Source organism: Emydura macquarii, unplaced genomic scaffold, assembly GCF_026122565.2.
Source record: "Emydura macquarii macquarii isolate MOO-44397 ecotype Brisbane River unplaced genomic scaffold, CSIRO-AGI_Emac_v2 contig_3671, whole genome shotgun sequence".
Lineage (NCBI taxonomy): Eukaryota > Metazoa > Chordata > Testudines > Chelidae > Emydura > Emydura macquarii.
Genome location: NW_027133808.1, coordinates 5,138,790 through 5,163,209, shown reverse-complemented (window position 1 = coordinate 5,163,209; position 24,420 = coordinate 5,138,790). Strand labels below are relative to the sequence as shown.

The window sequence follows — 24,420 nt, the reverse complement described above, 5'->3', positions numbered from 1 at the left end:
TTCACTACATGACACCTGGGTCAATGCCATCAGCTGTGGTCACTGGCTGGTGCAACAGTCCTTAGTAGACGGTGTGTGTTTGATATTTAATTAATTTACTTTAGCTGTGTTTGTACCTCACTTGTGTTCATTTTCCATGAATATCTGTGTGATAGAGTTTTGATAATACGAGTGCTCATTTAATAAAGTATTTATTTAATGCTTGCTCAGCTCTAAAAATAGATCTTATAAAATGTCATTAAAAAATTTGGAACTAAGTGTCCATGATGATGCCACTGTAGAACAACAGTATAGATCAAAGGTCTACTGCTTATGATTTGTGATTATTAAATCACAAAATTAGATCAATTCACCTTCACAAGTAATTTTGATGATATAAATGGTATACACAATTGTCAAACTTGGATGCCTAGAATCAAGCTCCTAAATCCATATTTAAAGTACCTAAGTAGAAGACCAGGGCCAGTGCAATAGTATTAGGTGTCCTACGCGAGCCTTCAGCCTTGCACTCCCTCCCCCATAATTAACTTTCAGAAATGAATGTTGTGCATTAATATGAATAAAAATCCTGCATTTATAATTGCAGATTTATTTTACATGAGAGAGAATACTATGATACTGATTCTGCATTGTTGTTGACCTTTCATTCCTACTGCTGAAGCCTGTTTGTTTACTTACGTAGTTTCATGAATAGTTCATTCAGTTTTTTGCCCCCCCCAAATTTTGCCGCTCTAGGCGACTGCCTACTTTGCCTAGTGGCTGCATAAGCCTTGTAAAAAGACCTAAGTTATGATTGTCCAAACTGGATACCTTAGGTCAGTGTCTTAATTCCAAATACACCTACATACGTGGACTGATTTTTAAAATGCTGAGTATTCAGAAGCAATGTAATAATGGATTTTGGTTGTTGTTGGATTTGTTTGTTTGTCTGTTTTTTAAATCATTAGGCCATTGCCTGAAGTCAAAGCACTGAAACTGTACGGTGATTGCTCTAGCTTGGTGAATCTGGAATCCATATGTTCAATGGCAGTTTCAAGCATTAGATCTAATTTATTATTATTTTGCCTCTTAAGCCCCAGAAATGTTTATTTCTTTAAATTTGCCATTCCTTAGGATGAATTTTCAGAAATAAGAGCCAGAAAAATCTTTCATTGCTATGAACTCCAGCCTGGCACTTTCCAGTACATTTTTTTAAATGAATTTTTCATGGTGTTTTCTTGTTTTTGGCTAGCACTTCCTTCTAGCTTTTGCATGGCCTCAAGAAAAATTGGATTATCCCTTTTCAAAGGGAGAGGGCTTCAATCACAATACTAATTAAATCCATCCTGACAAACATGTGCCCACAAAATTACCTTACTTGTTCTCTTTAGGACTACATCTAACTTAGGCTACACTAGACCCTGACTCATTTTCTGAAATAGGTACCAAATGGGAGAGAACACCCTTAACATTGAGGCCTGCCCCAAAACCCAGCGTATATGATAGGTACCTCTGAAATAGCTCAAGGGTATCAGCAAGAGTGGTACGTCATCAAGAATGGTCTTTTGGGAATTAAACAGTAAAATGTCTTCCCTCTGCCTACTCTTCCCCCACCTCCCTTTCCCCAAATCAAACTCTTAAACATAAGGTAGCCTTTTTGCGGCCCAGAATGACAATTTAATGCTTGCGGTTGATGCAGTGCACTACAGTAGCAGAACATCTTGACTAAATTTGGCCAGCAAACCATTTGAATATCCTGTATTCACTACTATATTATTTAAATTCAGGCCAACCAGTTTTGATTTGAGCTGTTCTGCTTTGATCTCCATAACTCCTAAAGGTATTTCCATTCCCTATGTGAAACCAGCAGCTGTTCCAGATTCCATGTCATGTTAGCAAAGAAAGTGTAAGGTATCCTATTCTGCACAAATCTGACATATACCAACTCCTGCTCAACTACCAATCTGTCAGTGGATCCACCAGCAAGCACAATAATAAATCTAACATTCTGAGTTAGAATAAATTTCTGAGTCACTTCATTAAGAAGTTTTTTAATTGTTTCTATAAAGTTTTCACTCCATGGATGTGAATATAGTTTATACAAGTTAAGATCGTTTATGACTATGTAATTGGGAGACTTACTGCATCACCTCATTTTGCATTTTATGGAGCAATCTAATAAGAAGCGATATTTATAGACAGACTGACACTCTCTCTCTTCTTCCAAGCATTTCATGTGAACAGCAAAGCAGTCACGTACATGTAGGGAATCAATTCTAAAGGTCTTACCATTCACTTACAGGAGGTCTACCCTTATTAAAAATCTTCTCAGAGACTTTTTGCCAATTACACAAAACATTTTATCTTTCTGACATGAAACCCATGGGTACTCAGCTTTCTGTGAATTCTGGAAAGTGAGTTTACATCTCAGTTTGTAATATGTCTTACGGTACACTTCTTTACCATGTGCTACTTGGCTGAGGACATTCAGTATTACTCTTTGATGACTTAGGCTCATGGGAGGGGGGCGTTACCAAAAAGAACCCAACTGGATTTTTGAGGAGTTCTGATATTTTTCAGTTATTTTTAAGTTAACCACTTCTCTGTGTGTATGACTTTTTTTTTTTTTTTTTTTTTTTACAAATAGTTTGTCAGTCAGGTATGAGTTTGCAAATTAAGCTACCTGGTCCTGGTAGCAACAAAACTAAGCTGGTAATTGCAAAGCTGTAAATTAGAGTTGCCATCCACCTCCTAAGTTCAAATCAAGTTCTCTTTTGCTGCACAGCAAGTAATAACGTATGTTATTTTAGTACAAAACCTTCTCTGGCTTGGTTGCAAAGTTAAAACATTGCTTGCCTGTTTGTCAAAAATACCAGCCTTTGAAGTACCTAACCTTGCCCCATTGTTTGGGAAGTTCAATGAAGCTGCCTTACAGCTACTGCTAAGTTTGCAAAGCTGTAAAAGTTGCTATAGAGCTTTCACTAATTTGGTTAAGAAATTAAACTGCTATTTGCTGTGCCTACGAAAGATAAAGCTTTGGAACTACCTGACTGTAGCTCCAAGGCCCAGCCCCAATCTCTCACCATTCCAGTCACCACAGACCTCTGATCAGAGAGCTGATAGACACAACATTCAAGATAAAGCTCACCTTCATGTTCAGTAGAATGCATCTTTCTGGTCCCATATCCTTATCCCAAGACATTTCTTGTGTGGCTGATACTGATAGATCGATTTGCTTCCCTTCCATATGAATATCAGCTGTAATAGTCTATTCCACCTCCTCCCCTGTGACTAGCAGCTCATTGCCTCCTTTTTCCGTTCCTTCCCCTCTGACACTCACTCCAACTGCTCTGCCCACCCTTCTCCTCAGATAGCTCAGTCATGAGTTCTTTGCTGTACTTGCAGAGTGAGTTAAGATAAACTGAATTAAGGCCACATTAATTCTAAATAATAGCATTCACACGGGTTTAATGTGGTTTAACTAATCCACCTCAAATTCACACCTTTAGGTAATTCAGATTCATTTTCCTGGATGTCCCCCTGCAGACAAGCCCTCATCTCAGCAGTGACCACAAAAGTTAGAATATCTTACTCTTAATTATATAGTAGTTGTGCTGATTTAGCTTTCTTTATAAATATAAAGAATCCACAGAAAATACACACTTTTGTTATTGGTATTATATTTTATATTATTCAGGGCTTGTCTTCACTTACCTTGGAGATTCGGCATCAGTCAACCGGAGTTATGCAACCTGCGCAAAAAACTTGCATAACTCCCATCGACTTCTCTGCTTCTGTTCTGCGCACCACCTTCACTGCACTGCGCCACTTGAGAAGGTGGTCTTAATACATTGATTTCTGGATCGACTGAGCAGGTCTTCACTGACCACTCAGTTGATCCAGAGAAGTCAATCTGATGGCAGCCAATTTGCTGCTATTAGTAAGACAAAGCCTCAGAGGTTTCAACCACATTTAGGGCTCCAAAATGCGTGGTGCTATACAGATATATAGTAACAGCTACTCCTTGCCCCAAAGCATTTACAATGTCTAATTCTCTTCTGCTTTACATAGGCCTAGATCTTCCAAGGTATTTAGTCTGCTAACATTCATTTATCTTTGAAGGACTGGACTATAGAGCTAGATTCATACAGGGCCTTAGTTGCTTAACTACCTTTTTAAATACTTCTTGGAGCTGGGGCCTTCAACCTTATTTTCCCAGTCCAGGTGATTGCTATAATTACTTGGCTATTGAGTCAATCTCTCTCTGTTTCTTGCTTCCTCTCTCTCTCTCTGGCACAATGACTATATAATTATTTATACTCAGTGGAACAGCTTCAACAGGTGAGATAGAGATTTTCCCTACCCCAGAATACCCAATAGCTTGGTGGTTAGGTCACTCATCTGTGTGGTAGGAGATCAGCATTTAAGTCCCTGCTCCAAGTCAGGTACAGGAGGGATTTGAAAACAAGTCTCCCAACTTCCAGGTGAATGCCCTGATCCCTAAGTCCTTTGTGTATGTGGCCCATAAGCCCTGCCCCTTTCCTCTGCATTTCACTCCTGGGTATTTTAGGCAGCTATTTGCTAGTTTCTGAAGATCCCTTTCTTAGTCATCTCTGACTAAACAATACAGGAGGTTCCTGGACACCTAACTCTGAACTGAGAATTTCATAGGGTGGCAGGGCACCTAGGAGTGAGGCGTTGCAATCCTGAGTACCTTAGTGAATATAGTCTTTAGGCCTTGCTCCTGTGCTTAATTTGCACATTACTCATGTGCTTAGTTATCGGCACTGCAAGTAATACTATTGACTTCAGTACTATTCACAGTGAATAAAGTTAAGTATACATTTAAGTACTTGCAGAATTGGGGCCTTAGGCCCTGAATCACAAAGGCACTTAGTCACTTAGAAAAATCACAGGTACACCATTGCTATCCTCAAAGCCTGAAATACGTGCCTACGCTCCCCCTATAATGAATGAGGAGAGACAGGCACTATAGAATGGGACCCACAAAACCCAGTACAGAGTTCTTGCCAGCAAGTTACAGAAGTATGGGTTGGATGAATGGTGTATAAGGTGGATAGAAAGCTGGCTAGATCATTGGGCTCACTGTGTAGTGATCAGATTTCTTTTGGCCCAATCCTCCAATTTGTCTAGGTCACTCTGTTTCCTATTCCTATCCTCCAGCACATCTACCACTCTCCCCAGCTTAGTTTTATCTGCAAACTTACCGAAGGTGCAATCCGTCCCATCATTCAGATCATTAATGAATATACTGAACAAAACCTGCTGCAGGACCAACCCCCCTGGGGCACTCCGCTTAATACTGGATGCCAACTAGACATCAAGCCATTGATTACTACCCATTTAGCCCAGTGATCTAGCTAGCTTTCTATCCACCTTATGGTCCAGTCACCCAACCCATACTTTAACTTGCTGGCAAGAATACTGTGGGAGACTGTATCAAAAGCTTTGCTAAATATCACGTCCACTGCTTTCCCCACATCCACAGAGCCAGTCATCTCATCATAGATAGATCATCATCAGATAGATTGGTCAGCTATCCATGAACAGGAACCTCTCTCCTGAAGTCAGGTGGCTTAGATGCCTAAGTAGTTTCTTGCAGTAATGAGTTAGTTACCTGCCTCACTCCACACAAAACAGGAGGTAGTGCCTACCATATAACTCGAAGCCCATTGGTTAGAACTCTCAGCTGGGATGTAGACACCCCAGCTTCAGTTTCCCCTTCTCTGACTGATAGGGAGAAGGATTTAAACAGGGGCCTCCCTCCTCTCAGGAGAGTGATATAACTGCTGAATTATGGGATATTCTGATGTAGGGCTCCCTAAGGATAAATAAAGAGGGACTGGATCTCCCATCTTGGTGCCCTAACCAGCAAACTACAAAGTCATCCTCTCTTGCTGACAAGTTAAGTATTTATACACAGTGGAGCAATCACTGGGCCAGAAAGAGTGAGATTGACTCTGCAGCCTGGTGGTTAGGGCACTGAAATAGGCAATTCTGGACCCATTTCCCCTGCTCCTATCACACTTTATTTATCCACAGTGGAATAGCTTCAACAGGAGACACTGAGGGAGTGCCACATCAAAGTATCATATTGCTCAGAGGTTAGAGCACTCTCCTGTAATGTGAGAGACTTCTATTCAAATCCTTTTTCACCTTCTGACAAAGGGGGAATTGAACCTGGATCTCCCACATCCCAGGTGAGAGCGCTAATCACTGGGCTAAAAGTTTTAATGTAGGTACTGCCATCTCTAGATTTCAAAGGGGACCTGATCTTGTTGGTGGCCACTGAGCATGCCTACTGGATCAGGCCCCATATGCAACTGATGTGGAAGAATGCCTATCTTCCCCTCATTGTGAATTGCTCTAGGGCTTAGGTGGGAGCCAGGCATATGGACACCTAGAGTGACACAGCCGCCCACAGGCAGAACCTTAGATACTGAGAGACCTTTTACCTTGAAAACTTGAGTTCAGTTTTGTAGCTCACAATGGAGCCTAAAATTGGGATTTACGCACCTGAACCCAAGGCATAGGGGTTGTCTGCACTTGAAATACAGAGAAGTCTTTAAGGTAAATGAGAATCTGACCCAATTGTTCTATGTTCTTTCAGACACCATGTGCCATTTAACATGGACCTAGTGTATTTTCATATAAATGGTATGATTTGAGCAAACCTCTCAAGCTTAAATCATAGTATTTATATGACAAGAAGAAAGGTTGAAGGACAGCAATGAAGTATCACACTTGGTATCAGAGACACAAACATATGAAAACAATTATAAAGCAGATGCTCTGGAGTGCATACACATGCTTGATACTCCACCCTAAGGCTGTATAACTACCGTGTCTTCTCCAAATCTAAAATGTCCAGAGCCAAAGACTACACACTAGTTTGGGGGTGGCGGGGAATATTTAAAAAAAAAAAAAAAGTGGGAGTAGTATGGTCACTGTATCAGGACAGTATTTTTTCCCAAATATAAGGCATAAGTTGCAGACTGCATGAAGCTCTTGGAAACACATACACATGAACTATTCTACAAAGTAATAAAGATGAAAGGCTGGCAACAATTTAGTGGGAGAGTTCAAGGGAGATTGAGTGCTAAATTATGTAATTTTCATAATTTCAGATGTAGTATTTCCTGTTAATTTTACCTGAAGTCTGAATTTCCTGGATTTCTAACAGTTATTTGACAAATAATTTTTTCCCTCTCAAATTTTTCTTTTGTTTTTTCCCCCTAAAACTACAAATAAACTTTTAGAAAGTACTAAAGAAATATAGCATTTAATGGTGCATTAAGGGTGGGATTAAAATACAGAGTTCTGTCTATTTTTTAAAGACCCTGATTTTACAATCAGTACTTAACTTTGCACCTGTTACCAGATGAATGACATGAGTAAGGTTAACACAAGCATAACTGCTTGCAGGATTTGGTCCTAACGGATTATGTCCTGAGTCTTTCAGTGAGATCTGCACAAATCAGTGATCTCATTGCAAGATAAGGGTCCATCTTGCTAGTGGACTGATTAATTGTCAATTTCAACATATAATGCTGTAAAATGAAGTATTAATGGTTTAAAACTTAGCCCTTAATGTGAGCTAAATATTGTGACAGGGGCTAACGGAGGGTAGTAGAAGGACTATGTTAGCCCAAGACTGATCAAAGCCCTGTTCCCCTAGCAGCTGCCCAAGGTTTCCTTCAAGCTGATCAGGGCCAGCTGAGGCCAAGGTCAGCTGAAACCAATTAGGGTCAGCAGCTGTCATGATCAGCTGAGACCAATTAAGGGCTGCCTGGGAGCAGATAAAAGCTCCCTGCCAGCCAGGTAGGGGTCTCCTGGAGTCCAGAGAGTTTGGAGGTTTTGGGAGAGTTTGAAGAGTGTGGAGAATGGGGGGTAGGAGAACTGCAAGTGGCAGGAGCTAGAGAAATGCAGGCGGTTTTGCTGTTGGAGTGGCTACTTAGCCCGGATGGAAACCAGGGTAGGGAAGCAGCCCAGAGGGAAGATTTTCATAGTGCATTATAGCAGCAGTTAGCCACTGCTGTTAGCCAGGGTCTCTGGGCTGGTGTCCGAAGAAGAGGGTGGGCTTGGACACCCCCTACCCCACTGCAGAATCTCAAGGGCACTGCTCAGCTGATGAAGGCCCAAAGGGAGATGGGGCAGAAAGCGAGATGGTTGCCATTTTAGGACTGGTGGGAGCCCCGGGTGGCCATTTTGTGCCTGCGGCACCAAGAGATGCGCTCGGCCCACGGAAGCACGAAGGCCACCTTACCACAATATGTATAATTATGTAATTCATTTCTGCAATGAGTGTCATATCTGTTGTTTCATGTAACTAAGTGTCCTTTGGTTTATATTAAAAAAAAAAAAATCAATTATAATAGCAAACATACAAAATAAGTTTGAGCAGCCAGTGTGGGGGTCCCTTATAGAAAAGCTATTCTGAGGAAATAGGGGAAACAAGTATTGTTTCCAATAGGTTCTGATTCCAGATATTTTTTATGGAAACAGGGAGATCAGAAGGTGATTGTTGACTATTATACAGGAGACGTTTTCAACACATTTCATAGACGGTGAAAGTATTCATTAGAATGAAGGGCAAAAGTTTGGATTGTTATTCTTTTAGGCATAATCACATTGTCTTCTTTCCAATTAGGTCAAGTAGATCTTAAAAATTAAGCTCTGGTGAGCTGCCAACCTAAATCATTGACACACCTGAAATCAGTTAGGCTGGTAGAAAGCTACAAGAAGAGCTTTCCCCTAGCTGTCTCTGTTCATGGTTTAACAAAACCTTATAATACAAAACTATATTTCCTATAATGATAGAAAATTTTAAGTTAGAATGTGAAGGAATAATGTGCTTTGCAATGAACAGACTACATTCTTTGATAAGAGCCTGTAGGGTGTGACCTTGATAATCTAATTTTTTTAATTTGATTTGTTAGATTGATAACCATAATCTATTTTCAAAGAATAAGATGTGCAGAATTTACACTTACCAGAAAATCTGGCCATCTTCCAGCAAATCTGTTTTTTGCACTCTTCAGAAAACTTTATTTTTTTTAAATAAAAACCAGGATCTCCACCAAAAACTGACATGGGGTACTCCATCAGCTAAGAGACCAGCAAAGATAAGTCAAAAATTCTGTTTACCATTAGTAGAAAGTGCTAAGTGCACTCTTAGCAGGCACAGATATTTTAACAGGGAATAGAGGCCATTCCATTGAGTCCACTATACTAACTATAATACAGCTACTTTATTTAACTTACTGGAAATGCTACATCTGAGTCATGGAAGTAAAACTATTTTACTAAACCTTCAAGTGTTTTCTAGCACATCATGTACTGTCTGTACTGTACAGCTGCTGGTTTCTTAAAAAAAAAATATAAATCTTCAGTTTGAAACAGCTAGTGAAAACCTTGGTCCATAAAATAGGAAATCGAACCAATAAAAGCTTCCAATAGCATGACATCTTGATTCCAAAAAATGGAATTGTATTATTGTGGGGGGGAAAGTATATCTATTAAAACACCCATTTTTTACTAATGCATTTTCTTCTGTGGTGCAAGTTTTAAGTTTTCCTAATCCCTTTCAGGTTCAGGGAGGTGCTGGGCAATGAATGACTCTCTAAGACAAAGGACAGAGGGATCAAAAATTGTTAAAACTTCTGTGAAGTATGAAGAAATGTCACGGCCAGTCCTGCCAAGTCTCTCTCATTTAGAGGGAGATTCCCTCCTTTTTGATTAATTTTGCAGCATTTCCAAATATCTCACTTTCGGAAGGAAAAACTGAGCTGTGTGTTTTAATGAGGCATTTAAAAAAACGAAGTGATAATATTTTTGACTCAAACTGTCAGAGCTTGACAGCCCTGAATGTCACACTGTAAAACTTACAGCACGTAATGTTTGAGAACCTGGGGGGGGATGTACCCACCTAATTTTAACTCGCTCTAAAAGTGTAAAGCATTTACCTGGCCGCTGATAATATCCTCAAACACATTTGGAAAATAATGTGAACGTCGCCTGCCAAAACGGCCACATGCACATTTCCCCAGTCACATTACCAAGATGATCTCAAACATCCATTAGTCCAAGTTAACGCAAATACACTTTCCTCAAATATTTAGGGCGCTTGTATTTCACAGCGGAGACCGTCCGCTCAGAGCTGTGAACAGGACACTTTGTATGTCCAAATCAACCATCTGGCGCACAACTGTTTCTAATTACTGGCCTGCCTAGACTGGGAACGTCGGGGTTTGGCACCAGGCTTCCTCCCAGAGTGCTGCCCAAATCCCGCTTTCAGGCAGCTAATCAAAGGCACTTGCAGCACCCGGGGGGGAAGCAGCGTTGCAGCCGGTTTTGGCCAGCTCGGGGTTTCCAAGCCCGGTGGGTCTGTCTGTCCGTCCGTGGGACTCTCCCCGAGCACTTCCTCAGTCACTGCCTGAGCTCGGAACATGTGTGCCCAGGGCTTCCTCGCGTTGGTGCTGCTGCTGGCTGCTTCGCTTCTAACTCTGCTGCCTGCCATTCCTCAGACTTTCTCGCTGTCTCTGCGGTAAGTTTGTCTTTTTAAATGAATGGGTTTGTTTAGGAATTGCCTTGTGGGCTGGACGGTAACCGGTAACAAGTTGCCACAAGCAACAAAAGTCTTGTGTGTCTCAAACAGGGAGGGATGGAGTAGTTTCAACCTGTTGCTATTTGTTGAAAATTAGTATCAATTTATAAGACACCCACACGGTGTGTGTGTGTGTGTGTGTGTATATATATATATATATATATATAAAGGCAAAGTTAGCTGTGGACTATATTGTAGTTAGGATCACAAATGTGTATAATATAAACTACAATGGATCATACACTTCTGCATAAACTATATCTTGTATTATACGTGTAAAACTCAAATATGCAGGTATCTGTGGTGCTGGATCCTGATGATTTTTGTACCTAACTCTCGAAATACAACTGTCTAAATAAACAGTAAGTCCAGTCACTACTAGTGCACCAAGCATCCTCAATCTGGTTTCATTCTGGTGCAATGATACAAACACCCCTCTCCCCCCCAAACCAACCAAACCCACCACCACCAACACACGCAACCCATCCACCAGATCTGGCACCTAGCTCCTACTGAATTCAGCAAATTTTTGGCCCCAATGCACATAAATTTTAAGTAGTGTCTGAGGACAAGTGCAGATGCTACTACTGCTCCAATAAATCTGGACCTCCAAATCATCCTGGTGTACTGGTGCTGCTGCATGTTCCTAGACCTCATACTGGGGTCTGGACATGTTTTTATCCCAATCCTAATACCACCACAGACAACATGTTTAGGTATTTCTGATGCACCTTAAAAATCCAGACCCTGATGCACTCCAGTATGACAGAGCTGCAAAAACCCATATCTGACATCTGGCTCCAACTGGATCTTGCAAAATTTGAGCCACTAACCCATAAATTGTAATATTCAATTAAAAAAACAGTGTTGCTTCTGTTGTTTTACTAAAAAAAAAAAAAAAAAAAAATTTGGACCCAACATATCCTGGTACAAGAAAGATGCAAAAATGTTAATTTGGCACCTGTAGGGCATCCTGGAAATTTTTGGCTTGATGCCCTCCAGTTTTAATGTCTAATGTCTACCAGAATAATCCAAATCCAAACGTGTCATGGTGATCCATTTTTTAACCATGTCTATCTATCTAATCTATCAGAAATGTATGATCCCAATGTAACTTTGCAAATGGATTCCCAGCCCCTTACAAGATAATTAAAATTCAGTGTAGTGTGTCCCAGTGGGTGGGACACTGGATTAATAATAACCCAGCTGTTGACCCCTAGGCTATCAAAGAGCAAAAATCATGGTGCTTTGAATTAGGAGCTTCTGTGAAGCCATAATATGCTAAATAAATGGCTGTAAAACTGCAGGTAATGCAAACATAAAGGTGTTTTAAAGTAATGGATACATCCACTGCAAAAATAAGGATCTCTGCCCCAGCTCTTATCTCATCCACTCTATTTGACAGCACCTGACTTTGGCTGCAGCTGATTGCCTTTGTTGCCCTCTGCAGGAGTGGCTTCCGCAGCACCTCCTCCTCATGTAGATTGTCACGGGCTGAGTCAGAACGCAGGTGTCGTGTCCCAGGGGGAAAGTTGTGCAGCGGCAGAGGCCAATGTGACTGCGGTGTCTGCATCTGCCAAGTGACTGAGCCAGGCAAATACTACGGTCCACTGTGCGAGTGCCACGAGTGGGTGTGTGAGACTTATGATGGCAAGACATGTGCAGGTAAGGAAGCCACAGTGTCCCAGGAGGTTTCTCCAGTGTGCTGAGACTGCTTCCCATTAGCAGGCACGCTCCTGGCATCTCCACATGCATCTTTACCCTTTCGGGCAGGCTGGTAGCTTCCCACACAAGCAGCAACTCTGGTGATGCAAGGGATCACGTACACCAGTGGTACACATACCCCTGTGGATATGCAGAGGTCTTCCAGGGGGTACATCAGCTCATCTAGATAGTGCTTTTTATGTAGCCTGTTGTAAAATTAGGCAAATAACAAAATCCGTAAAATTTAAAATTTCATACAATTGTTTTCACTGCTCTATATACTACACAGTGAAATGTAAGTGCCATGTTTATATTCCAATTTGTTTATTTTATAATTATGTGGTAAGAATGAGAAAGTAAGCAATGTTTCAGTAACAATGTGCTGTGACACTTTTGTATTTTTATGTCAGATTTTGCAAGCAAATGTTTTTTAAGTGAGGTGAAACTTGGGGTACACAGGGATAATCAGTAGTCTGAAAAGGTTGAGAGCTACTGACGTACACTACAGTTACAGGTATGTTAGGGGACGTAGCACAGTTCCATTTTTATATTGTATACGGGACTGTAAATGTGTCCCTGGCCATGGCTTTCGTCAGTTGGCTGATACATCCAAGCTTTGGGTGGGGTTTGGGATCACAATTAAGGTGTCATCTCTCCCACAAAATGCTATGTGTTATAACTGGGTCCTCTTGACTGGTTGTACCTATAGTCTAGGAGGTTCCTTGGGTCATATAAATGAACAGATCCTGCTGGCGTTATACATGTAAATAGTTCTGTTACTTTCATTTGGACTACTTGTGTGAGGAAGGAGAATATGATTTGACCCTCTGTGTAAACCTTCCCTGGGCCACACAGAGGTTTTTGGGAGCCCAAAGCAAAATGAAAAACTGAGCCCTCCCAGCACTGTACCAAAAAACCAAGGGTACAAAAACACTGGGTGGGGGGAAGCACTGAGCACTCACCTTTACTTGTCAGTTTTCCTTACTTTCAGCCTCCAATGGATATAGAGTAGTAACTTTATACTGGGGGAAAGACAGCTCACCTCGTTGATGAGTAAGAGTCACCTCATTGATGGGTACCCTAAAAATGTGCCTGATTTTATTATTAAGCATCTGGATGTCTCTCTGTGTCACTTTACAAAATATGGACTAAGGCAGCATAGCAAAATTCTGCTTTCAGATACATGCACATTAGTCCCATTGACTTCAGTGGGAGACACCTGCATGTTCATTTTTGGGACAGCATTAGATCTGATGATCATAGGAACATGCCTAGCTTGTTTGCATCTAACTTTGTCACTTTTGCATCTTTCAGCTGTCTTCGTTTAAGTTTCTGAGCTGCTTTCATCAGATCTGGGGATTTTATAGCAGCTGTGGAATAGGATGTGAGAAAAGAACAGGAGGAATAAATGTTATTCCTATTCGCCTATTCCTAAGGCAATGCACTCTGATGATGCACCTTGGTGAAAGAGGGGCCACAAGGGTGATTCATTTCAAGTGTCTCTGCCTAAACATCTCTAGCAGCTCTGCATAAACGTGTCATCTTTTCAGGCCAAACCCCACAATTAGGTCAGTGGGAATGTTACAGGAATTCCGTTAGTAACATGATAATATGCATTCCAGCAGTGGGTTTGGCAAATTTTGTAGGAAAAAAAATAACTTATTTTAGCAGCAGTGTAGCTAAGAATAAGAAGTCCAATAATAACATGAAAAGATCAAGACTGGTGTTATAAGAAAAATGTTTTTACTTGGCACTGGAATTGTGCTTAATATGCACTCTCCTCAATCGTGCAAGATTAGTTACGCAAGTAATTTAGGGGAGCACAGGTACATTTATTATGTGGTTTGTTATCTCTAAACTAGATCTTCTGATGCATCTTTATTTCAAAAAAGCTGCAGCTTGATATTGTAACTTCACTAAATTTAGAGGCATGGATGTTGCTGGGGTGGTCGTTTGGGATGAAAATGAAAGCTACTCATATTTTAAAATTTTGTTCCTTATCCAGCTGCTCTAGCTTTATTACTGTTGGCTTTTCTTTCTGCTAATGCCATGATCAGTAGTTGAAAGCTTCATCAGTGATTTAATAGGAAGGGGAGAACTGAGACTGAGACGCTTTTAATAATAAAAATAATATTGAATACTTATGTAGCACTTTACATTTTCAGACTTTAATTCATCAATCATCATAGGACCTGACCATAGCCTTTTCTACTCCGAGATGTAAACTCATGTAAGAACTGAGATATGAAACTATTTAATCACAGCCCTTTGGAACAGTAGTAACCAATTTCACATTGCAGTATAGAGAGAGGTGAAGGGCCTCATCTTCAGAGTTGCTGAATAGCGGCAGCTCCTACTGTCTTTATTTGGAGTTTAGAGTACTCCGCACTTCTTAAAAATAGACCTGAAAGACGTGCTCACTGCTAAACATCAAATAAGTGGCAGATCCTAGATTAGAATTCTGGATCTCTGGGATTCCAGTCATGTTCCCAGTCCTACACTGCATTTTTATACAGTTAACGTTTTATGCAGGTTTTAAGAAAGACTTGATGCGTATCTCATCTTTATTTCCTGTCCTGGTTACATGACATGGGGCAGGGTAGCATAAATTTATACCCATCATTTGTCAGGAGTCAGTATGTAATCATGCCAAAAGATACTGTTACATCTTCTTTAACAAAAAACAAACAAACAAACAAAAATAATCAAATGTAAATAAAACATAATATGAATCAAAACCAATAACCACAAACTAATGCATACTAAGAGGTATTCTTTCCTGCTTAATTCAAATAGATCTGCACCAATCGTGAACCAAAGATGATAAATAATCTCATGTTTTTCATAGTTCTTCAGTTCTGTCCTCTTAATATAAAACTTAAGGTCTCTCTGGGTATGTTATAGTTTTTGGATTTGAGCCAAATGATGGAAAAACTGTCTTGTGGCTCTGACAGACACTCATTTGTGTATGAAGGCATATAGTGTTCTCAGAATAATTTTGTCTTTAAAAAATGATTGAGGATTGACTGACAGAGCTTTGAGGAAGCTCTCTTTGAGGAAGTGATGGATTTTAGAAAAAGTATGATAGTACTTTTGGTGCACTGAACTCCTCAGTGGAATGGAAGAAAGGAATGGAATATGAATCCTGAAGTGTTAGATTGAGGCTTTGTTAGAATCTTGAATACTTTTGGAAGTTTGATTTTTCTCAGCTACTTTGAGAAATCTGGCTATAAGAGGATGAACTGACAACAATCCTGCTCCCATCTGAGAGTGGATGATTGAATCACCACATGTCCCTTCAGGATGCTGTCCATGAAGGCCATAGTCAGGCTATCCTAAAAGAACTGCAGAATGAAAGAGGTGTAGATTACCTTGTAGTTAGTGCTTCTGTTTGTGCCCAGCCTATGAAGTGACCCCATATAAATGAAATGTTTTTAATATGAATTGTTTCCTAAATATGAGGAGATCAGACTACAACCAAACAGACCATTCTTGTTCAGTATCTGTGCTGCTAAGTTTACGTGTCCAATTTCTTCACTTTAGTGGACATTGTGTTAGTAGGTCCTTGCAGGGTCATAGATGAAAGGACTGTCATGAATGATGTACAAGGAGGAAATGGAGTTAGTATCAACTGTGTGCTTGCTGCAGCTGTTAGGTTTTTTTTTTTATCCTTAAGCCTTCAGGAAGATCTAATTCCCTTTCAGAGGAATACTCTGAGGTGAGATACAGAAGAAATAAACCCTGTTAGTACCCCTTTGCATGTCTTTTTCAGGGTTCCTATTGCTTTTTTAACAAAATTACTGGTGTGACCCCGACCAGATTCAGGCTGCTCCTTATGGGAAAGAGAGACTGAGGGGCAGAGGAGATTCCAATTTGCTTGCCTGTGATGACTCTCCACATCTGTACCGTCACTGTGGGTAAGCACTGTAAAAGGAAAAGGGAATTGGCTCAGGAGCTAAGGAGGGGATGCAGTGCAGAGGAGGAGCAGGGAGGGAATCTGTCCCATTATTCTCTCTTTTATGGCCTTTTCATGCTGCTTGGAGAGAGAGCTGTGATGCCATAGTTGCTCTTGTCCCCTGTGCTTCTTGCTGCCAGTGAGGCCTGCCTCTTTCATCTGCCTGTATTTGACTCTGCGGTGGACCACTTGTCATATTACAGATGCAGCTCTGTTCTGGGCCACTAAGCATGCCTGGCCTCTTCAGTGGACTTCTCTCATGCCAGCTGCATCAAGGTGAGATGGAACAGGTAGGAGTGGTGTTGCAGCATTGCAGTTGAAGAAACTCCACTTGCAACATTAGTGACCTTTCGGTGTCTTATACAGCTGGCCTGAGAGGCTCCTTGGTGCAGAGAGAGGGCACTCTTCGACGTGGGAAGGAAAGGGATAAGATAGCCAAAAGCTGAATTAAAAAGTAAAGGGTTTGATTGCTAGAAAAAATAAGGATTTTTGGAGGTGTGAGGTAGAGGCCTTCTTAGTTGCCTACCTGTCTCCTCAGTAAAGGCAGAAACTTCTGTCATGTTCAGTTGACAGCTACCAATGAATGAGGGGACCTGACCCCACAATATGTAGAAGAATTGCATATGTGCCTTTCAGAGGAGAACTACTTTTCAGTGTAGAGGGAAAGTATTTCATGAAAATGAGAATTTTACATTGGAAGCACAGATACTGAAAGGATTCTCTGTTTCCTAGGAAGAATTTTACAAGTTTAGATTATTTCCATGTGCTGCTAAAGTACTAACTGTATTTAAGACTATATTGCATCCTATATTGCAGTTAAACACAAAGGTATTCATGGAACCAGAAAGACACATGTACAGCTCTAAAGTGCACCGGACCCGCTTATTGCTGCTTCTGAAACTCATCTAGATTCTTCCTACATCCACTTGTAGTAACTGTGCATGTCAAAGTCATCTGTCTGTTTGTGGTTAGTCTTGTTACTAGTAAATGTCAGAGAATCCAACTCTTCTATACTGAAAGGAAGTTTCTGGTTAGCACAAGCTACTGTCATGTGTACAGCACAGACTCTCAGGATATATTAGGCAAACTGTTAATATTTATGATGATACATGCATATAATTGGCAACAATTTTGTCTCCAGGTATCATTGTATGAGCTCAGTGCTTTCTAACAAGAACGCATTAAATCTGTGTTATATGAAAAGATCAGACTAATTTCTGCTGAAGATCCATTAGATTCCTATTTTCCAGTAGTACTGCAACACACGGGAATCTTAAATTGCATGAGATTTTGTTCATAATGAGTTTTGTTTGTTTTATGATGGCATTTTACTTAATATGTACCATGCCTGTGATTAATGAAGATCACCAATTTAAATAACCATAAATTCTTATGGTCAATTACAGTGGAAACACTGTAGATAGTACAATAGAATAGATCACAGAAGTTGTGTCCAGAGAAGCATGAGGCAGCCAATTTTCTTATTCCATGGAATATCACACTACAGTTACTTAAAAGCTATTGTCTGAATTTACATCATTGTAAGTCAGAAACAACTTTAGTCATATGTAAAAGAACAATGTAAGAATAACTTCTTTTTCCATGCTGGAGTGCTGTTCGGTAGGTGTAAATGAAATTATCATGAGTGCTCCCGGGAACCATTTAGGGAGGATGGGGAGGTGCCTCTCCTCCCCCTCCAAGTTCCATACCATGGCACAGCAGGGATGCCATTTCAAATTATGTTTGGGGTACCCCTTGCCCTTAAATGACATCCCTGTGGGACAGCTCCATGGCGCAACATGCCAGGCTCTCACTGCCAGACCCTGTACCCGTTCTCCAGGAAGCAGCCCCAGTAGGGGCTGCGCTTTGGGGCGGAGGAGCTGATCACAGTGCTGCAGGCATTGGACGGTGGCTGATGGGAAATGCAGAAGGGGGATGAGCTGCTTGATTGGTTTCCGATGAACTATGTGCAGCTGCTAGAGGTAGGAGACTGGCTGTAGTGAGTGCCGGGGGGGGAGGGGGCACAAAGAAGGCGGTGCAGTGGACTAGGGCCATGAGGGAGTGCAGAGGTTAGGGGAAAAGAGGCACAGGGGGTATTTGAGGAGAAAGAGGTGAAGGGGGAATGCAGGGGTTAGGGGAGAAGGGGCATCATCATAGGTGCTAGGAGGGTAAGAGGATCACAAATGGAGCTATGTGGTCGAGCATACATGAAATGTGCTAGGTGCTGTACAGATCTGTGCCATCAGGGACTGTATGGATGATTAGCTCAGGATGGAGCTGTTGCCTTCCCCAGACCTGCTGTCTGGCCATGCGCCACTGGCTGTGCTCACGCTCCCTAACCTGCGTGCAGGACTGAGCGCTGGCAGACTCGCAGTGTCGCCAGCCTGGGGCCAGGACCTTCCTGGCCCTCGGGGAGAGAGCGCATCTCGGGTTAAGGCTCTCACTAAAGTTGCCATCCACCAGTTGTACCCACTAGAGGGTGTCTGGAATCTAAACACTCCTCCCTGGCCAGGGTTTCTCTGTTGACGAGCCAGCATGCTGAGCTGCAGAGCTGTGGCTCTTGGGAGGCCTGGCTGAACATTGCACTGACGCAAACCCACAGGGCACTGTTCAGGCCACTCACAGAGTGGTTGTTGTCCTGGGGCCTTTGCCACACACACAGCTATAACCACTCGGATATTTTTCTCACTGAGGCCATCTAGTGAGTAAACATCCCTTCAAAGTCTACCAAAAGCACATTCAACTCTTATTCTCCACCTGCTTAGCTGGTAGCTGAATTTTTCCTTGGTGTTGCCAAGGTGGCCAGTGGATAGCTTCATGAGCCAGGGGACCAAGGGTTTGATGGGTCCCCAGAATCACTGTTTGTATTTCAACCTTGCCAGTGGTAGGTAATCTGCTGGTCAGGAACGAAAGTCCCTGCTTGCAACTTTGTGAGCAATCCTGAGTTCTTTAAGAGGCACATATCATGCATCTTCCCTGTCCAGCCCACAGTGATAATGGTGAAGGGTCCCCAGTGCTCCCTCAATGCTTGAATAACCTTAGAAAAGTAGCCCTTTCTATTGAAGTACAAAGTGGGCTGGTGCCATAAGGGAGTATAGGTGGTCTATTGCCCTACCACAGTTCAAGTGCCCTATTGCTGCATCCATCCACTATGTCCTGCACTTTGCTGAAAGTCAAAGTCCTGTGTAGAGAGAGATGATTAATGGCCTTACATACTTGCATGACAATGGCCCCCACTGTGGATTTTCCAACTGTAAAATGATTGCCCACCGACCGGTAGCACTCCAGCATTACGCGTTTCCACAGAGCTATTGCCACTTGTTTCTCAACTAGGAGTGAAGCTCTCATTCTAGCATATGTGCGCTAGAAGGCTGGGGTGAGCTTGGCACAACCTCTCTCACCACTCCTACCATACATCCCAATAACCCCCCTTTCCTTACTTCCCCAACTCCTCCCTCCCTGTTCCCTACAGCCCCCAGTACTCCTCCCCTCCCAGGAAGTATCCATGTGTCTTATTTTTGCCCCCCCTCCCCCCCCCAAATAAAATTGTTGCCCATGACTGACAAATTGCAGCAACCTCCAGCCACTCAATGCAAAACTCTGTTTATCTTAGGTGGGTCTTGAGATTAATGTATCCTTAGTTATGAGAATGAAAGGATGAGATCACTGCAACCAAGAGGTCTGTGATTTAGCCAATCATCTGTACCCCTCTAATCTTAACAGTAGAAGGTGGCAGAAAGAAACCATATTGGGATTGGCCTGTATCTCAAGAACCCCTTGGTCAAACTACCCCAAATTTTGATCTAATGCTACCCACACCCAATTGAGACACACCAAATTTCAAAGCAATCTGATGATTGGTCTACACCCTTGAGAACCCAGTTATACTGACCTACACCCGCATGTAGATAGCACTATGTCTCCCTTCACCATAGCTGCTGCCTCTTGGGGAGGTGGATTACCTCCGTCGATGGGAGAAGCACTCTCGCTGGTGTAAGTAGCATCTTCACTGAAGCACTACAGCTGCACTGATGCAGCATTTTTTAACCTAGACAAGCCCTGAGTAACTTCAGATTTTAGAGCACTTGGAAAAGGCAAGTTTCAAGCATATAAAATGGCAGGAATGGAAACCCTCTAGTCATTTTCCTGTATTAGTGCATGTGCACTAAAAATGTAAATTTTCTTAAATACTATTCTCGCTTTGTGTTCCCCAAAGATTTAGTGGATTCAACACACTACCTTGGGTAAAATTTGACCAATTGAGACCATTTTAACCCACATCTCTGCAATAGTTTGATTTCTAAATCTGGACAAAAAAACCCCAAACACATAGAACTTTTTTTAAATGGCCATTTTTATTGGTTTATATTTCCAAAACCCCTGGCTCAAATGACTTCAACTGTGGGTTATTAATGTTACCCTGCACCCTTTTCAGTTACACCAAATTGCAAAGAAATCCAACTAAGCATGTCCATTTTAGAGGGATTAGAATGATTTACCTTTTAACAGATGTTGTGATGCAACCTTAACTGTTCCAGAGGGGTAGCCATGTTAGTCTGTATACATCAAAAACAACAAGAGTTCTGTAGCACTTTAAAGACTAACAAATTTAATTTCAGCAGGCATAAGCTTTCGTGGGCTCCAACCCACTTCCTCAGATGCAAGTAATAGAAATCATACTGGGGGCAATATATACATATCCAAGGGAAGTGACAGCAATGGGGGACGTGGATGAAGGCAGGGTACTTGAGGCCTAATTACAACCATTGAGTAGAGAGGTGAGAATGGGTGATCAGAGGTAATTACTTCTTGTAATGAGATAACCATTCCAAATCTCAATTCAGACCCAGTTTGATTGTGTCAAGTTTGCAGATGATTTCAAGCTCAGCAGTTTCTCTTTGAAGTCTGTTTTTGAAGTTTTTTTTGTGAAAGAATAGCAACTTTCAGGTCAGAGACAGAATGTCCTGGGAGGTTGAAGTGTTCTCCGACTGGTTTATGGATGTTGTTATTTTTTATGTCTGATTTGTGTCCATTTATCCTTTTGTGTAGTGACAGTCCAGTTTGTCCAATGTACATGGCAGAGGGGCATTGCTGGCATATGATGGCATATATAACATTAGTAGATGTGCAGGTGAATGAGCCCCTTATGGTGTGAGTGATGTGGTTAGGACCAGTGATACTGTCACTGGAGTCAATGTGTGGGCAGAGCTTAACTGTAGTGGTGCTCCCTTGTCACTATATTTGTCCTCCCAAACTAGTAGCTGCCCATATGTTGACAACAAAGGCCACACTATCAACTTGTCTAGATAGCATTGTTATAATCCATATTATTCCTGAATGCACACAAATAACCTCACATGGAAGCCATGCACTTATATTGAAAGGAGAATATACTGTACCACTGAAATGGATCTGAAGGAGAAAAACACAATGTAGCATTACATCACTTGTACATTCAGTTGGAGCACATTGTCAGCTTGTATACAAACCAAGCAGCTCCCATAAATGTTAGTGTGAGTTTCATGGGTCAAGCCCCATGTATAGGTTTAAGGATAGTATGCTCAACAGAGGAGGCTTTCACAAAAAAAACATTTTTTGCTAGTTGTCGATACCGTCACTGATCGTACATGGACATCAGGAACTTGTATGCAAATGGCTAGCGAGGCATCTAAATGGGCATTTATGCATGCACAATCACAGTAATTGCACAGGGACCTCAAGCCACCTTCTTTAAAAATATGGTCCTGAAGTATATACTACATATACAGCTTTCTCTGCTATAAAATTTGGGACCTGATGCTGCAGGGTTTGCATATCCAAAACTCCCATTGAATTCTGTGGGAGTTTTACGTGGGTGCTAGCTACCAGACTGGGCTCTAGATATGAGAAAACAATGTTGTTTTACCCTGTTTAACTAAGCAAAACTTAGTAAGTGACGGATAGTAATATTATCCTGTCTTGCCTCTCCTTTTGTTTCACGTGTATGCAGTGCTGCAAGTAATGTTAGTATGTGTTGCAATGTCTTCAGCATGCCCATGACACCCAATTTATATTCTATATCTTTAACTGCTGTGTCAGTGAAATGACTTATTTGGCTTATAATGGAGACTGTGTGGTAGATAAGGAATAGCTAGCTGAGACTCAGTACAAGAGGAAATGGTGAAATATGCCTGCTATTTGTTTCTAAAGATTTTCCATTTGGGCATACTGCTGAATCCTCATTTCCTTCTGGATGTCCTGGTAACAGCAGTTGCAAAGTATGTGTAGTGTTATCTATCCACCCAGTTACCTCGGTTAGCGCCAATCTCCTTACGGGTTCTGCTGGGCAGGCCTTGGTCATTTGGATCCTGCCACCCCCTCAGCAGAGTGTCACTTCTTTTTCTTCCCATATGAATTTATTTGGTGCCGCCACCCCACTTGCTCCTTCCTGTCAGGGTCACTAGGGCAACTCTTCATCTCCTCCCATTCTTCTCCTGTTGCCAGTTAATGTAGGTAGTCACATAAGTCAAGTGATAGCAGGCTGTGCTGTGGTGCAAAAGGTTTGGGTTAAAACTCTGACCATGATACATGAAGGAGGGTGGAAGGATGGGAGAGTTTGTTGCAATTGTACATAATAGAAGTTGCATTTATCTTTTTCCTTTTAAACCATAGGAAATAACTTTCTTTTGACATTTTTGGTATGCCATTTAAGTCACAAAGTCAAGCACTCAAAAATTAAGAAATGCCAGTTTAATGGTTACCTGTGCAAACTTAATACACCCCCTGGGTGAATGCATTATGATAGTCATTAGTTACATTATTATTAATCATATTTGTTAGTGCTAAGGGTCAATCAAGAATGGGGCCCCATTGTGCTACATGATCACATACTATTTTTTCCACAGGACTTGTGCCTCAGGCAGTACACAGGATGGACACACACGGGGGCAGAATTAAGATTGCAGAGACCACTGTAACTGGCATTTCCTAACTTTCAAGTGCTAAATTTTGCAATCTAAATAAAATCCTTTTAACATTTTTTTTAAATGTATGTATGTGATATAAATACAAAGAGGAAGTATGATGGAACATTGCCACCAAAGGCTTTTCTGCTCTTTGTTTCCTTGCCCCAAACATTTTTAAATGGCCTGCTTGTTTTGTTTGTGCAATGCAAACTGGATGTTGATAAAATTAGGACTCGTATGTGGTACTAATAGCTCTATGGTAGGTGAAGAAATGTAGAAGTGTCTAGGGAATGACATTTGTCTGTTAGGAGAAGGGCTATATATCCACTAAGTTTTAAGGCATTATGTCCTCCTGATTACATGGGGGAGGAAAAAGATTTACTTGGTTTTCACCTTTTCCAGCAGTGCACCTATCAGCTGCTTGACTTATCACATAAGTGAATAGACATTGCTTTGTGATTTTTAAGTTAATACCAAAAACCAAACAAAATATTCTACTTATATAAATAGTTTCTATCCCACACAATCTATTACTGTTTTATGGCCATATTCGGCACATCAGCCTTGTTCCATTAGGGTCCTCTGTCACCCATCTCTCTGTCCATGTGGGTAATGACCTGTTTTTGTTTTTTTATCCACTGGGATCCCTCTCTTTCCACATAACTTCACCACTGGTTTTACTGGATTCTTAAGGATTCGGTAATCTCAGTGGCAAGATGATGACCAGGATCTGTGGAAACGTTGTTTAATGGAGGGCAAGGAGCTAAAGCAAATGAGATCCCTACCCAGCTGAGCAGTTTGCAAGTCCTACCTCAGACAGGATGTGATGCACTCCTGTGCCTCTGTCTGTACCGGCTTATTTATCCTCTTGATCAGTCAGACTAGTGCATAAGTAAGGTGCTAGTTCATCCTGTACATCTGCATAATGTGGGGCCAGAATACGACACTGTACAATAAGACACAATAAGTTCATGCTAACAGTACAAGCTGTAAAATGTTCTATTATTTATTGCTCATTCAATACTATTACTTTCTTTAATGTGAAATAAAGTTACTGGTGACAAGAAATATTTTCTAACAGTGACTTTGATATTTTAAATGTTCTTTCTCTCCAAAATACATATTGTGTTAATGCTGCACTGCCTTATAGACCAGCTGGTTGCCTTATTTCATTATTGAAATCAAACTGGCTTTGAGTTACAAAAGCCCTC

The 24,420-nt window shown here is 41.4% G+C and overlaps 2 protein-coding genes across 3 annotated transcripts in view; one reads left to right on the top strand and one right to left on the bottom strand.

Moving 5' to 3' along the window:
• NALCN (sodium leak channel, non-selective) overlaps positions 1 to 3,339 on the bottom strand; it is a 346,536-nt gene extending 343,197 nt beyond the window's left edge. Inside the window, exon 1 of the mRNA XM_067536921.1 lies at positions 3,128 to 3,339. The gene's annotated coding sequence lies outside the window, so the exon portion shown is untranslated. The remainder of the gene's footprint in view (positions 1 to 3,127) is intronic.
• A 7,109-nt stretch (positions 3,340 to 10,448) lies between these two features.
• The window catches only part of ITGBL1 (integrin subunit beta like 1), a 201,917-nt gene continuing 187,945 nt past the window's right edge, over positions 10,449 to 24,420 (top strand). Inside the window, exons 1-2 of one of the 2 annotated variants that reach the window (XM_067536829.1) lie at positions 10,449 to 10,546; positions 12,072 to 12,271. In XM_067536829.1, coding sequence (XP_067392930.1) covers positions 10,449 to 10,546; positions 12,072 to 12,271 — 298 coding nt within the window. Of the gene's footprint in view, positions 10,547 to 12,056; positions 12,272 to 24,420 lie in introns of both variants that reach the window. The other variant, XM_067536828.1, reaches the window with a different exon arrangement.